This window comes from Malus domestica, chromosome 13, assembly GCF_042453785.1.
Source record: "Malus domestica chromosome 13, GDT2T_hap1".
NCBI classification, from domain to species: domain Eukaryota; kingdom Viridiplantae; phylum Streptophyta; class Magnoliopsida; order Rosales; family Rosaceae; genus Malus; species Malus domestica.
The window spans coordinates 3,836,075-3,848,715 of record NC_091673.1 but is presented as its reverse complement, the minus strand read 5'-3'; the positions used below and the strand labels follow the sequence as shown (position 1 = coordinate 3,848,715).

Below are 12,641 nucleotides of genomic sequence, written 5' to 3'. Positions count from 1 at the left end.
CCGGACCACGTGTCATAATACAAGTATTAAAAAAAAAAAAACATTCGCTTCACATATATTATGACACAGCTGTATTGCCTGTGTACCGGTAACTTGGAAAAATCTCTCCTCATCAAATGCACATGAAGAATTGTAACTTTTTATTTTAAATTTAACTCAGTCTCTCTCCAGAGCATTATTCCATTAGGAGTTGCCAAGGTCCGGATTGGATCGTTTGGTTTGGATTGTAGTAAAGAATAGGCAGTGATAGAGAAAGTTTAGAAAATTTGATATTACTGCAAAGTCATTGGCGATAATTTCTCTTTGGGTTGTAGTAAGCGAAGAAGCTTGGGACAAAAGTGGCATCTTGTTCATCGGTGTTAAATAACAACAGCAACTAAAACTTTACAAATATGGACTCCTTAAGAAAAATCAGCCAAACCGATTCCACAATTCCTGCCTTGTCTAATCAGACTACCACCTTTGTTGGCTGCCTCCGACGTATCAATCCACTGCCCTCTCAGTTTTATCCTTGCATCCAAACTCATATATTTCTCTACAATAATTACTACGATAATTGAGATGAGTAGTAAGTCTAGAAAAATATTAATTCATCCAACGACGTCAATTACACATGTTGATAATGCAAAATTAGGTATAAACAGGATGTCATAGTAGGAGAGATTTTTTAGTGTACTTGGTACACCATGTGTCTTATACAATTAGATGGACACTTGAAAAAGTAAAAGCCTTCTCCTTAAGTATATTATGACACGGGTGAACTGATCATGTTCAAGTAACTTAGAAAAATCTCTCCTCCTTCAATGCACATCAAATGTTGCAACTTTCTATTTTAAATTTAAACTCAATTTCTATCCAAAAGATTATACAAGTTAAAGTTCATATATGACTCTAGTCAACTGCAAAGTCATAATGAATGCATTTGATGCAAGCAAAAAAAAAAAAAAAAAAAAAAAAAAGCTTATGCTAGAAGTGTTTTTATTTCAAATGAGTTGAAACTTTTTGTAAAAAAAAAATCCAAGTGCTTGTTATGCCAAATGTAGTTAGAAGTGACCTTTTAGTAATCAAAAATCACTTTTAGCTCTTCGAAATCCTAGACGGGACTGAACTCTATGTTTGTGTTTAAGGACCATCATTTTATACACCCTCTAATAATCCCTACCTATTTGTCACACATTTTTGGGAGATTATTTTTAGGGAAACTTTGGATGCGGTCCTTAGTTATGAATATTCTTTGATTAAAATCTTGTTGGTTTTTAATTTTTGATCGAGGTCCCTGAAATTAATGTGATAATTTATTTCTATGTACGTTACTATATTTTTTTAAATTAAAAATTAGAAATTTTAGTTGTTTATATAAATTAGATTTTAAATTTAAAAAACCATAATTTGTGGGATTAAAAATATTAAAATATAAATATACTATTGTGTGTGTGTATAAACATGGGTACATTCATCAAAATTAACCAAAAAATTTATTGTATCAAAACATGGGTACATTCTTCTAAATCACAAAAAAAAAAAAAAAGAAAAGAAAAAAAAAAGAAAGATATTAGGCTTAATAACATTAGTAAATTTCTTCAATTAAACTTGATATGGATACATTTTAAAATCAAAGAAACAAGAATGTACCCATATACGTTTAAAAATGGATTAGAAAAAAATTGAATAGATTTTATATATAAAAAAAAGAGGGTAAATTTTACATATAACAAATTGGTATATTTAAGAATGAGTACATTTTAAGATTAAAAAGTTTTACATGAATGGGTACATTTAGCAAAATAAAAAGTACAAATAAAAACAATATATATGGGTAAAAATACAAATAAACTTTAAAAAATATGGGTACAAATTAAAAGTGAAAATAAAATTGCTACAAGTTAAAAAAGAATTACAAATTAAAAATGGGTACAAACTAAAACTAAAAATATATGAAAAAAAATTTAGTCATAAATATAAATATATGTTGTAAACATTCATAGTTTAAGTATGATTGTGTAAATCCTAGATAAGATTTGATTCTAGTTATCCTTTCCTATTACAACTTGTATTACTTGGAGGAGAAGGAATATCTTCTCTTCCTTTACTACTATAAATAAAGGCACAATGTAGGAGGGATAACAACACACACATTCCCCTACAATTCTACAAACACACATCTCTCTCCTCTCTCTCTCTGCCGCCGGCCCTAGTCCCTCTGTCAGATAAAATAGACCACAACACGTTATCAGCACGCTCCTACCGCTGCGCTTAGGAATCTGACGTTGGAGATTTTTTCTGCATCAAACCAGTTCATCCATATCATCACGCAATCAGGTTCTTTCCAAACAACGGTTTTTAACTCGATATTTTGCAAGCCCTGATAGCATGAACATTCACCATGATGCATGACCCAACTTTACGTTTAACGTATTTTAGATTCTACATAAATTGTGTATGCTTCATAATCACAATTGCTACAATTATGTGAATTTGATATTTGCCATGAATTGAATCTTACATATGTACATGCATTGAAACTATTATTTGCATATGCATCAAAGTAAATATGTGATTCATTGAATTATATATGCATCTAATTAAAAAAAAAAAAAAAAAAAAAAAAATTCTGGGCTCGCCTGGAACGGCCCGAGAAAAAAAAAAAAAAAAAATTTTTAGGGCTGCACACAGCAGCCCATTCCCCTCTTCTCACCCCGTGGGCCTGTAATCCCACCCGAGGGTTCTTGGCCTATATTTTTAGGCCCCGAGATTTTATTATTTAATTTTTTTTTAAATAATATGGGTTTTTATATTTTCACCCACATTTTAATTTGGCCCCGAAGACCAAAAATAAATTAATTCACTTATCATTATACAATATTTCTGCATATATTCTTTGCATATTTGTTTGCATATATATTTGTGTTTGCCTGCAGGAATATATGAACCTGAAGTTCATAATTACTTTGAAACCTGAAGTTTCTTATACACATGCATTGTTTGAAAACCCGAAGTTTTCACTTAAACATATCACCCATGAAAACCCGAAGTTTTTCATGCAAAATTAAACCAATACATGTCTATTAGAACCTGTATGTTCTACTCCTATGTGAATGGATTGATTTTTCTCCATTACACTAACCACATCTTGTCCATCTATTTTGTGATAGGAACATGTCGAATTTGAACAAACTCGACTTCACCGCTTTGGAGGTTTCTGGAAGGAACTACCTCAAGTGGGTTCAAGATGTGAAGCTCCACCTCACTGCAAAGAACTTGCGTCCTGCTATTGAAGAAGCAACAGATAAACCTGTTGGCGAAGCTGAAAAAGCCACTGCTATGATCTTCATCCGAAGACATATCCATGACGCTCTACAAACTGAGTACCTTGCTGAGGAAGATCCACGTGCATTATGGGTCGCTTTGGCTGATCGTTTCGATCACCAAAAGGACATATTCTTGCCTGAAGCAAGACACGACTGGCAGCACTTGCGCTTCCAAGACTTTAAGTCTGTGAATGAATATAATTCTGAAGTTTGTCGAATCCGATCACTTCTCAAGTTTTGCAATGAAACTTTGACTGAAGAGGATCTCCTGGAGAAGACCTACTTGACCTTCTCTGCTTCTAATATTGTCCTGCAGCAACAATATAGAGCTCAGAAGTTCACTAAGTTCTCGGATTTGATCTCTGTTTTACTTCTTGCTGAAAAGCAGAACCAGCTGTTGATGAAGAATCATCAAGCTCGACCTACTGGGGCTACTGCTGTGCCTGAAGCACATTATAGCACTAATCAGCACCCAAAACGCCAAAAGAGGCGTGGTAAGGGCGGCCAGAAGCCATCTCACCAAGGTCAACGGAGCCAAGGCCCATCCAAGGGAGGAAACAAAGCCCAGAAGCGCCCAAACCTCGCTCCCAAGGCCCCGAACTTCAAGAATAAGGGCAAAGCACCTGCCACAATGAATGACGATATGTGCTATCGTTGTGGTTCCAAGGACCATTGGTCCCTTATTTGCCGTGCTCCCAAGAAGGTTGTGGATGCATATCATTCTCGTTGTACGAAGTTTGAATCAAACTTCCTACAAGTGGACGAACCGGAGACTACAAAGATGGAGGTTTCTGATTTTCAGGAGGATACCACTCATATGGAAGATTAGAATCTTAGACATAGACTTATTTTTCAGTTAAAATAAGACAATTGGGGCCGAATTCCACCTTGTGGCCGAACCCCACCTTGTTTTTGGTTGATTTTGAACAATTTTCCTTTATGTTTTGGATTATTAGTTGGCGATTTATTTTGGATATTAAGTTTTTTCCTTGAATAAAGGAAATTATTTTGAATTAATACTTGTTTTTATAAACTTTTATGCATGTGACCGATTCAAATTAATTTTTCATTCTAAGTATGACTAGTGGGAAAGTTAGTTGTCTGGCAGATAGTGCAACCACGCATACTGTTTTGCGTGAACGCATCTATTTCACTAACTTCGTACCTAAGAATGCACCTCTGACAACCCTCTCAGGCCCATCCAACCTGATCGAAGGATACAGTAAGGCACGTATAATGTTGTCCAATGGTACAATCTTGACCATTGCTGAGGCACTCTATTCTCCACGTTCCGGAAGAACGTTACTAAGTTTCAAGGACATTAGAGATAACAATTACCACGCTGAAACCCACGTAGAAAACGAAGTTGAATTTCTGTGCGTAACTTCCTACGAATATGGCCAGAAGCGTATTCTAGAGAAGATGGAGCGTAACCCGAGTGGTCTGTATACTACGACCATACGCCCCATAGAATGCCACTATGTGGCCGGCCCTACCACAGGGACCGCGCACGAAATTACACTTTGGCATGATCGTTTGGGACATCCTGGACGAATAGCGATGCGCCGTATCCTCAAAACTTCACACGGGCATCCACTAACCCGAAGCTTAGGTTCGATCCATGAAATTGCATGTCAAACATGTTCTATGGGAAAGCTTATTACTAAGCCTTCTTATGACAAGATTCGTTCGAATCCTCCCATTTTTCTACAACGGATTCAGGGGGACATTTGTGGACCGATTCAACCTCTCTGCGGACCATTTAGATATTTTATGGTTTTGGTTGACGCTTCTACACGTTGGTCACACGTGTGCTTGTTGTCCACAAGGAACGCTGCATTCTCCAAACTGTTGGCTCAGGTTATCAAGCTCAGGGCTCACCACCCTGATTATCCGATCAAATCTATTCGATTGGATAATGCTGGAGAATTCACATCTAAAACTTTTGATGACTATTGCATGTCGGTTGGGGTTGAAGTTGAACATCATGTACCCCATGTTCACACCCAGAACGGCTTGGCATAGACTTTCATTAAGCGTTTACAAATGATTGCTCGATCGTTGGTCATACGTACCAAGCTCCCGATCGCTGCTTGGGGCCATGCAATATTGCACGCAGCAAAGTTGGTCCGCCTGAGGCCTGTTGCGACACAACCATTTAGTGCCCTTCAGTTGGTCACCGGATGCGAACCCGACATATCGCATCTGCGCGTTTTTGGTTGTGCGGTCTATGTGCCGATCTCGCCGCCCTTATGTACAAAAATGGGGCCTCAGCGAAGGATGTGAATCTATGTCGGATATGATTCTCTTTCGATTATTCGTTACTTAGAACCTTTGACAGGCGATCTGTTTACCGCTCGTTTCGCGGATTGTCACTTCTATGAGACAGTCTTCCCGTCGTTAGGGGGAGATAAGAACGTCAACGTTCCTAATGAACGACGCGAATTATCGTGGACGACTCCCACTTTGTCTCATTTAGATCCCCGCACCGCTCAGTCTGAAGTTGAAGTGCAGCGCATATTAGATCTCCAGAGCATAGCTCAGAGCATGCCAGATGCTTTCACCGATCTAGCGCGCGTGACAAGATCACATATTCCAGCTGCGAATACGCCTGCAAAGATGGATGTACCAAATGTACGACGGACTACCCTCCTGGAAGCCCGGGACGCCAATTCTGGTGATCCACGTACATTAGCGGCTAGCCAATCATCTGCCCCTACACAAAAGCGTGGCAGACCCCTTGGTTCAAAGGATTCACACCCCCGGAAGAGGAAAACCACGGCACAAGGTCCTGAAGAGCCTACCGTGAATCCGACTATCGCTTACTCATTTTACCCAACTCATGAGGAAATTCTAGATTATGGAAGCGTCCTTGAAGAGACGAATCCTCCTCCCGAGAATCGTGAGATTTCGGTCTATTATGCTAGCTTAGATGATGTGTGGCGTAGAAATGAGATGATTGTCGACGATGCATTAGCATTTGCAGTAGCTACTGAGATCATGTTGAGCGATGACATTGAACCGCGTTCCGTTGATGAATGTCGACGTAGAGCTGATTGGTCAAACTGGAAACAAGCAATCCAAGTCGAACTTGATTCACTTGTGAAACGTAAGGTGTTTGGACCTGTAGTTCCTACTCCTCCACATGTGAAGCCCGTTGGCTACAAGTGGGTTTTCGTTCGGAAGCGTAATGAGAAGAACGAAATTGTGCGTTACAAAGCTCGTCTTGTAGCACAAGGTTTCTCACAACGCCCCGGGATTGACTATGACGAAACTTACTCACCCGTTATGGATGTGATTACTTTTCGATACCTTATCAGTTTGGTAGTTTCCGAAAAACTGGATATGCAGCTGATGGACGTAGTAACCGCGTATCTCTATGGGGATCTAGATACGGAAATTTATATGAAAGTTCCCGAAGGACTTACATTGACTGGTTCAAATATTTCCAAACCCCGGAACACGCTCTCAATTCGGCTGAGGCGTTCACTATACGGTTTGAAACAATCCGGAAGAATGTGGTATAACCGTTTAAGTGAGTATTTGACTAGTCAGGGATATGTGAATAACGAACTATGCCCTTGTGTGTTCATTAAGAAGTCACATTCCGGATTTGCGATTGTTGCAGTATATGTCGATGACATGAATCTCATCGGAACTCCTGAAGAGCTCGCGAGAACTGCTTCGCACCTGAAGTCGGAATTTGAGATGAAAGATCTAGGTAAGACTCGATACTGTCTCGGTCTCGAGATAGAGCATTGTTCGGATGGAATCCTAGTACATCAATCGAACTACACCCAGAAGGTGTTGCGCCGTTTTAATGAGGATAAAGCGAAGTCTTCGAGTACTCCTATGGTCGTTCGTACGCTAGATGCAAAGCGAGATCCCTTCCGTCCGAAGGAGGATGATGAAGAGATTTTGGAGCCTGAAGTTCCTTATCTAAGTGCGATAGGCGCTTTATTGTACTTAGCTCAATGCACTAGACCCGACATCTCCTTCGCTGTTAATCTTTTGGTAAGATACAGCAATGCACCAACACGCAGACATTGGACTGGCGTGAAAGAAATCTTCCGTTACCTTAAGGGTACTACGGATTTGGGCTTATTCTATCCCTACGAATCCTCGAGTGATGCCGCACCCTATGCTCATCGGGTTGATTCTCGCCTTGTTGGTTATGCCGACGCTGGATACTTATCTGATCCGCACAAGGCGCGTTCTCAAACGGGTTATGTCTTTACCGTTGGAGGCACCGCAATATCTTGGAGGTCAACTAAACAGACCTTAGTTGCCACTTCGTCTAACCATGCTGAAATTCTCGCCTTACATGAAGCAACTCGGGAATGCTTTTGGTTGAGAGCAGTAGTGGGCCATATTCGAAGCTCCTGTGATCTTCATCCCGCCGTTAATGCCCCGACGACGATTTTTGAAGACAACGCAGCTTGCATCGAACAGCTCAAGAAGGGTTACATCAAAGGAGACAACACCAAGCATATTGCGCCGAAGTTCTTCTTTACACATCAACAACAAGAGCATCAGAAGATTGAAGTCACGCAAATCCGATCACAAGACAATCTGGCCGACCTCTTCACCAAATCACTACCGAAGGCGACGTTTCAGAAGCTTGTTCATGGAATTGGTATGCGTAAACTTTCTGAGTTGTAACTTTGCTATTTCTCTGTGGAATTATGTCAAACTCAAGGGGAGTATCTTCTGGATACTTGCTTGATCTTAATGTACTCTTTTTCCCTACGATTAGGAGCATTTTTCCCACTGGGTTTTTGCTACCTAACTAGGTTTTAACGAGGCACCCACCTTGGGCTGGTCATATCCCTGATGACGTCCTGTAGACGTTTCTTTTGACTTTGCATTTCTCACGCATTTTTCCTTAGACTATGGATTTTGTCCCTACTTGGGTTTTTGCCATAGCCTTAGGGTTTTTAGTGAGACTTACTACTTATGCAAGTTCCTACCTTATTGAGAATAAGCGTTGTTCCTTGGAATCAATGCCAACGAGTCGACTTCCTCAACTTCTGCATGATGCTGAATCTACCTTGAGTATTTACCCACTCAAGGGGGAGTGTTGTAAACATTCCTAGTTTAAGTATGATTGTGTAAATCCTAGATAAGATTTGATTCTAGTTATCCTTTCCTATTACAACTTGTATTACTTGGAGGAGAAGGAATATCTTCTCTTCCTTTACTACTATAAATAAAGGCACAATGTAGGAGGGATAACAACACACACATTCCCCTACAATTCTACAAACACACATCTCTCTCCTCTCTCTCTCTCTGCCGCCGGCCCTAGTCCCTCTGTCAGATAAAATAGACCACAACAATATACTAATTGTAACATTTTTAACATTAAATGAATGTATTTAGAAATAAAAAAAATATTTTATTATTAAAATAATTAATGATGTTATTAATACCCAATGACCTTTATCAAAATTTGAAAAGGAATAAGATTTTAATCAATGAAGTAGCAAAAAGAAGGATGAGAATCTAATTTTCCCTTATTTTTATCATTCTCGTTCTCCTTGTGTGATGAGTAGTTTAGGAGCGGCCACGGTTCAGATTGGATCGTTTGGTTTGGATTGTAGCAAAGAAAAGGCAGTGATAGAGAAAGTTTAGCAAACTTGATAACATTACAATGTCATCGGTGACAATATCTCTTTGGATTGTAAGAAGTATTCGGACGAGTAATAAGAAGCTTGGGACAAAACTGGCACCTTGTTCATCTGTGTTAACAACGAACAGCAACTAAAACCTTATAAATATGGACTCCTGATTAGAACTCAGTAGGTTCATATATGTAGCCAAAGATATATAAAAGTATAATATACACAAATGACTACTTTGGGAAGGGTAGTGACCATTTCTGCTAGCTTTCTGTGTGTGTTCTTTGTCTTAGTTCTCATTAAGATCCTTCACAAGCTATGGTGGACTCCGCATCGCATTCAGAAGCAGATGGCTTTGCAGGGGATCAAAGGCCCTCCTTACAGACTTATTCATGGAAACACCAAGGAAATATCCGACATGATCAAGGAAGCTATGAGCAAGCCGAAAACTTTATCACACGACATATTCCCCACAGTTCAACCTAACATGCACACTTGGACTCAGATATATGGTAACTAACGATCTCGTGTTAATTATGGTATGTTAGTCTTAATTTTAAGGTGAATTGTGGTCATCTTGTTCGACAGGAAAGAATTATCTTCAATGGCAAGGCTCTCAGCCTCAGTTGGTCATAACGGAACTTGAGTTGTGCAGAGAGATACTGAATAACAAAGATAGAGCTTATCCGAAAAGTGAGCCCACCGACTTTTTAAGGAAACTGTTAGGAGATGGCATTGTGACAACAGCTGAAGGTGAAAAATGGAAAAAAGTGCGGAAGCTCGGCACCCATGCGTTCCACGGAGAGAGCTTAAAAGTAAGTTTTTACAACTACCGGTACTTACTCTTTTTGCAAAGATTACTGAAGCCAAATTTGTCAATAGCATCGTGGTATTGTTTTTCTAGAGTATGTTTACGGAAATGGTAGCGAGTGCGGAGACAATGCTTGAAGGGTGGAAAAGTTATGAAGGAAAAGAAATTGAGGTGTTTGAAGAGTTCAGGTTATTCACATCAGAAGTGATTTCTAGAACTGCATTTGGCAGCAGCTATATAGAAGGACAAAACATTTTTGGGATGTTGACGAAGTTAACCCCCTTAGTTTTCAAAAGTTTTTACACAATCAGGCTTCCCGGCATCAGGTAACCATTTTTTTTCGTTTAACTAAATCTTGAATTGGGGAACTCATTGATAGACCTGTAATTTCTGTCCATTCCACTTCTCCGGACAAAATAAAAGATCCCAGTACAAATACAAAACTTGAATTGACACAAACTTCCCTAGGCAACTTGTTTCTCGAGAAGGGACATGAATTCACAAGAAGTTTATGGAAGATTATTTCTGTGCTCGCATTTAGTCTTTCCATTTAATATTGCAGCCAGTTTTTCAAAAGCAGTGATGAGATTGAAGCAGAGAAACTTGAGAAAGGAATACATGCCTCCATAACACAGATTATTAAGAAAAGAGAAAAAAAGTCAATGGGCGAAGGACGAGACAGCTTTGGGTGTGATTTTCTTGGATTGCTTTTGAATGCTCACCATGATGCCAATGACAACCAGAGGATTTCGGTGGATGATTTGGTTGACGAGTGCAAGACGTTTTACTTTGCAGGACAAGAAACCACTAATACTTCGCTTGCTTGGACAATCTTTCTTCTCGCGCACCATACAGATTGGCAAGAGGAAGCAAGAAAGGAGGTGATGGAATTATTCGGCAAACAAACTCCAAATCCTGATGGCATTGCCAAACTGAAAAAGGTAAGAAAGACAACAACTCAGTTAATTGCTTGTTTAAATGTCAGAAATATGTTCTCAATTAAGATTGGATATCCTGATTTTATTATCTATTTTTCGGGTTCATGCAGATCAATATGATCTTCAACGAGTCTCTAAGGTTATATTCCCCTGTTGTTGGTTTTGTGAGGAAAGTTAAAAGGGAAGTTAAACTTGGAAAGCTCATTGTTCCTGCTAATTTTGAATTGTTTGTCCCAAATCTAGCACTTCACCGTGATCCTCAAATCTGGGGAGAAGACGCGCATCTTTTCAAACCAGAGAGATTCGCGGAAGGGGTTGCTAAAGCAACTAACAATAACGTTGGCGCTTTCATACCCTTTGGAATAGGACCTCGAAGTTGTTTGGGATTGAACTTTGCAAATACTGAGGTAAAGATTGTTCTGTCCATGATTCTACAACGCTACTCCTTCACACTGTCTCCAGGTTACGTGCACTTGCCCTATCCCTATGTGACGATTCACCCACAACTTGGAGTTCAGATAATGCTACACCCACTTTGAACTGCGAAGGCCGGACTTGCTCATAAATCTTGCACTCGGTAGTATCGAGCAGCTGGACGTTGATGCCTTTGGTCGTTCGGATGTGCTTGCTACCTTGTAAATGTTGGAAATGTGCCCTAAAGCCAATAATTTGATTATACTTTACTAACATTTCACATGTTAAACTAATCTAGTTTAATATAAAGAGCAAATATTATTGTTTAAAGCCGTCTCATATAAATATTATATGCTTAAATGATAAGTCAAAGGAATATGTAATTGGGAGAATGTGATCTAAAGAAGTTAGATTCATAAGACCATTCTCTTTCGTATACATATCCTAAATGTTCTTGATCATATGATTGCCAATTGGGCATTGACAGTCCGTTAAGATTAGTACGTGCTATGTTTTCTCTCAGGGAGAGTGATTGGTCTCGAGTCATTGGTGTGACTGACACCAAGACAAGTAGATAGGTGCTCAATAGAAAATGAGTCCACTAAACGCGATCAATAAGAAGTTCTCATACTCATGTCACATGAGAACTCATGGTTGGGATAATACAAAGTAATACTATATGATATGATTAAGAATCTTTGGTCAGAGTATGAATGTAATTTAGGAAGTCGTTCCAAATCACATTCAAGGTAATCATATAAGTAAATGAATCACATTTGATAGTTAACATGAATAAACTATCAAACCAAACAATGTGGTCAAGAGTATTGTATTAAAGAAAGACCGTATTGCATTGTAATTTTAAAGTAAATAGGTTCTCCACCTTTTCTGATTAGCTTGGGTATCCATGATATACTGCTAGGTGTCACTCATGGTTTGTAGAAGCCCTAAAGGTGTATAATCACTAAAAGGAGAATTGAAAGTAAGTTTCAATTCACAATTGATTTGAAGAGTTCTAATCGCCCACTGCCTCGCTAAAAGGAACCTAATGGATTGCACACTGTGTAAGGTAATGATTGAAGGATATAACGAAGATAAGTAAGGACAATTAAATAGTTTAATAGTATATGGTAAGGATTAATTAAAAGTTAATTAATCTAGAATGAAAGGTTCATTTTAGGCCTTAAGTTAGTTTTGGGTTTCGGGACACAAATGGGTTTTGGTCCACAAGGCACATAAGGTTTAAGTTGTGTGACAACTAAAACAAAATGGGCAACTAACCCACTAAAATAAGGAGGCCGGCCATGCTTAGAGAGGGAGTGGGTTTTGAACTTATTACAAGTTTGCCACTCCAATGAAGGTAGGTATAAATGTGACTTTATAGCATTTTATTCATTAGGGTTTTCTTGAGGAAATTGGAGAGAACAAAAGCTATTCTTTTTTCTCTCTAGGAGGCCGGCCACCATGGGGAATTTACTAGCATCTAATTCTTCCATGGTTACTCATCTTCTTCCTTAACCATCATTGGTGTCGAAACTTAGAGGTCTCC

The 12,641-nt window shown here is 39.0% G+C and overlaps 2 protein-coding genes across 2 annotated transcripts; both read left to right on the top strand.

The window, feature by feature from the left end:
* Window positions 1-2,188: 2,188 nt before the first annotated feature.
* LOC139190448 (uncharacterized) lies at window positions 2,189-5,333 on the top strand. Its single transcript, XM_070810754.1, has 3 exons — window positions 2,189-2,319; window positions 3,153-3,832; window positions 5,287-5,333. Exons 2-3 carry the CDS (start codon window positions 3,157-3,159, stop codon window positions 5,331-5,333), a joined length of 723 nt encoding a protein of 240 aa, XP_070666855.1. The 5' UTR covers window positions 2,189-2,319; window positions 3,153-3,156.
* Window positions 5,334-9,002: 3,669 nt separating this feature from the next.
* Window positions 9,003-11,387, top strand: LOC103414436 (cytochrome P450 CYP749A22-like). The gene is made up of 5 exons (XM_070810940.1): window positions 9,003-9,441; window positions 9,518-9,744; window positions 9,834-10,066; window positions 10,303-10,681; window positions 10,789-11,387. Exons 1-5 carry the CDS (start codon window positions 9,159-9,161, stop codon window positions 11,215-11,217), a joined length of 1,551 nt encoding a protein of 516 aa, XP_070667041.1. The 5' UTR covers window positions 9,003-9,158; the 3' UTR covers window positions 11,218-11,387.
* Window positions 11,388-12,641: the final 1,254 nt, after the last annotated feature.

Excerpts from the sequence above, each read along its gene's own strand:
- LOC139190448 (XM_070810754.1), top strand. The coding sequence starts at position 3,157 with ATGTCGAATTTGAACAAACTCGACTTCACCGCTTTGGAGGTTTCTGGA. Across the intron at positions 3,833-5,286 it reads CCAGAAGCCATCTCACCAAG|TTGAACATCATGTACCCCAT; the intron begins GTCAACGGAGCC and ends TTGGGGTTGAAG.
- LOC103414436 (XM_070810940.1), top strand. The coding sequence starts at position 9,159 with ATGACTACTTTGGGAAGGGTAGTGACCATTTCTGCTAGCTTTCTGTGT. Across the intron at positions 9,442-9,517 it reads CACTTGGACTCAGATATATG|GAAAGAATTATCTTCAATGG; the intron begins GTAACTAACGAT and ends CTTGTTCGACAG. Across the intron at positions 10,067-10,302 it reads ATCAGGCTTCCCGGCATCAG|CCAGTTTTTCAAAAGCAGTG; the intron begins GTAACCATTTTT and ends TTAATATTGCAG.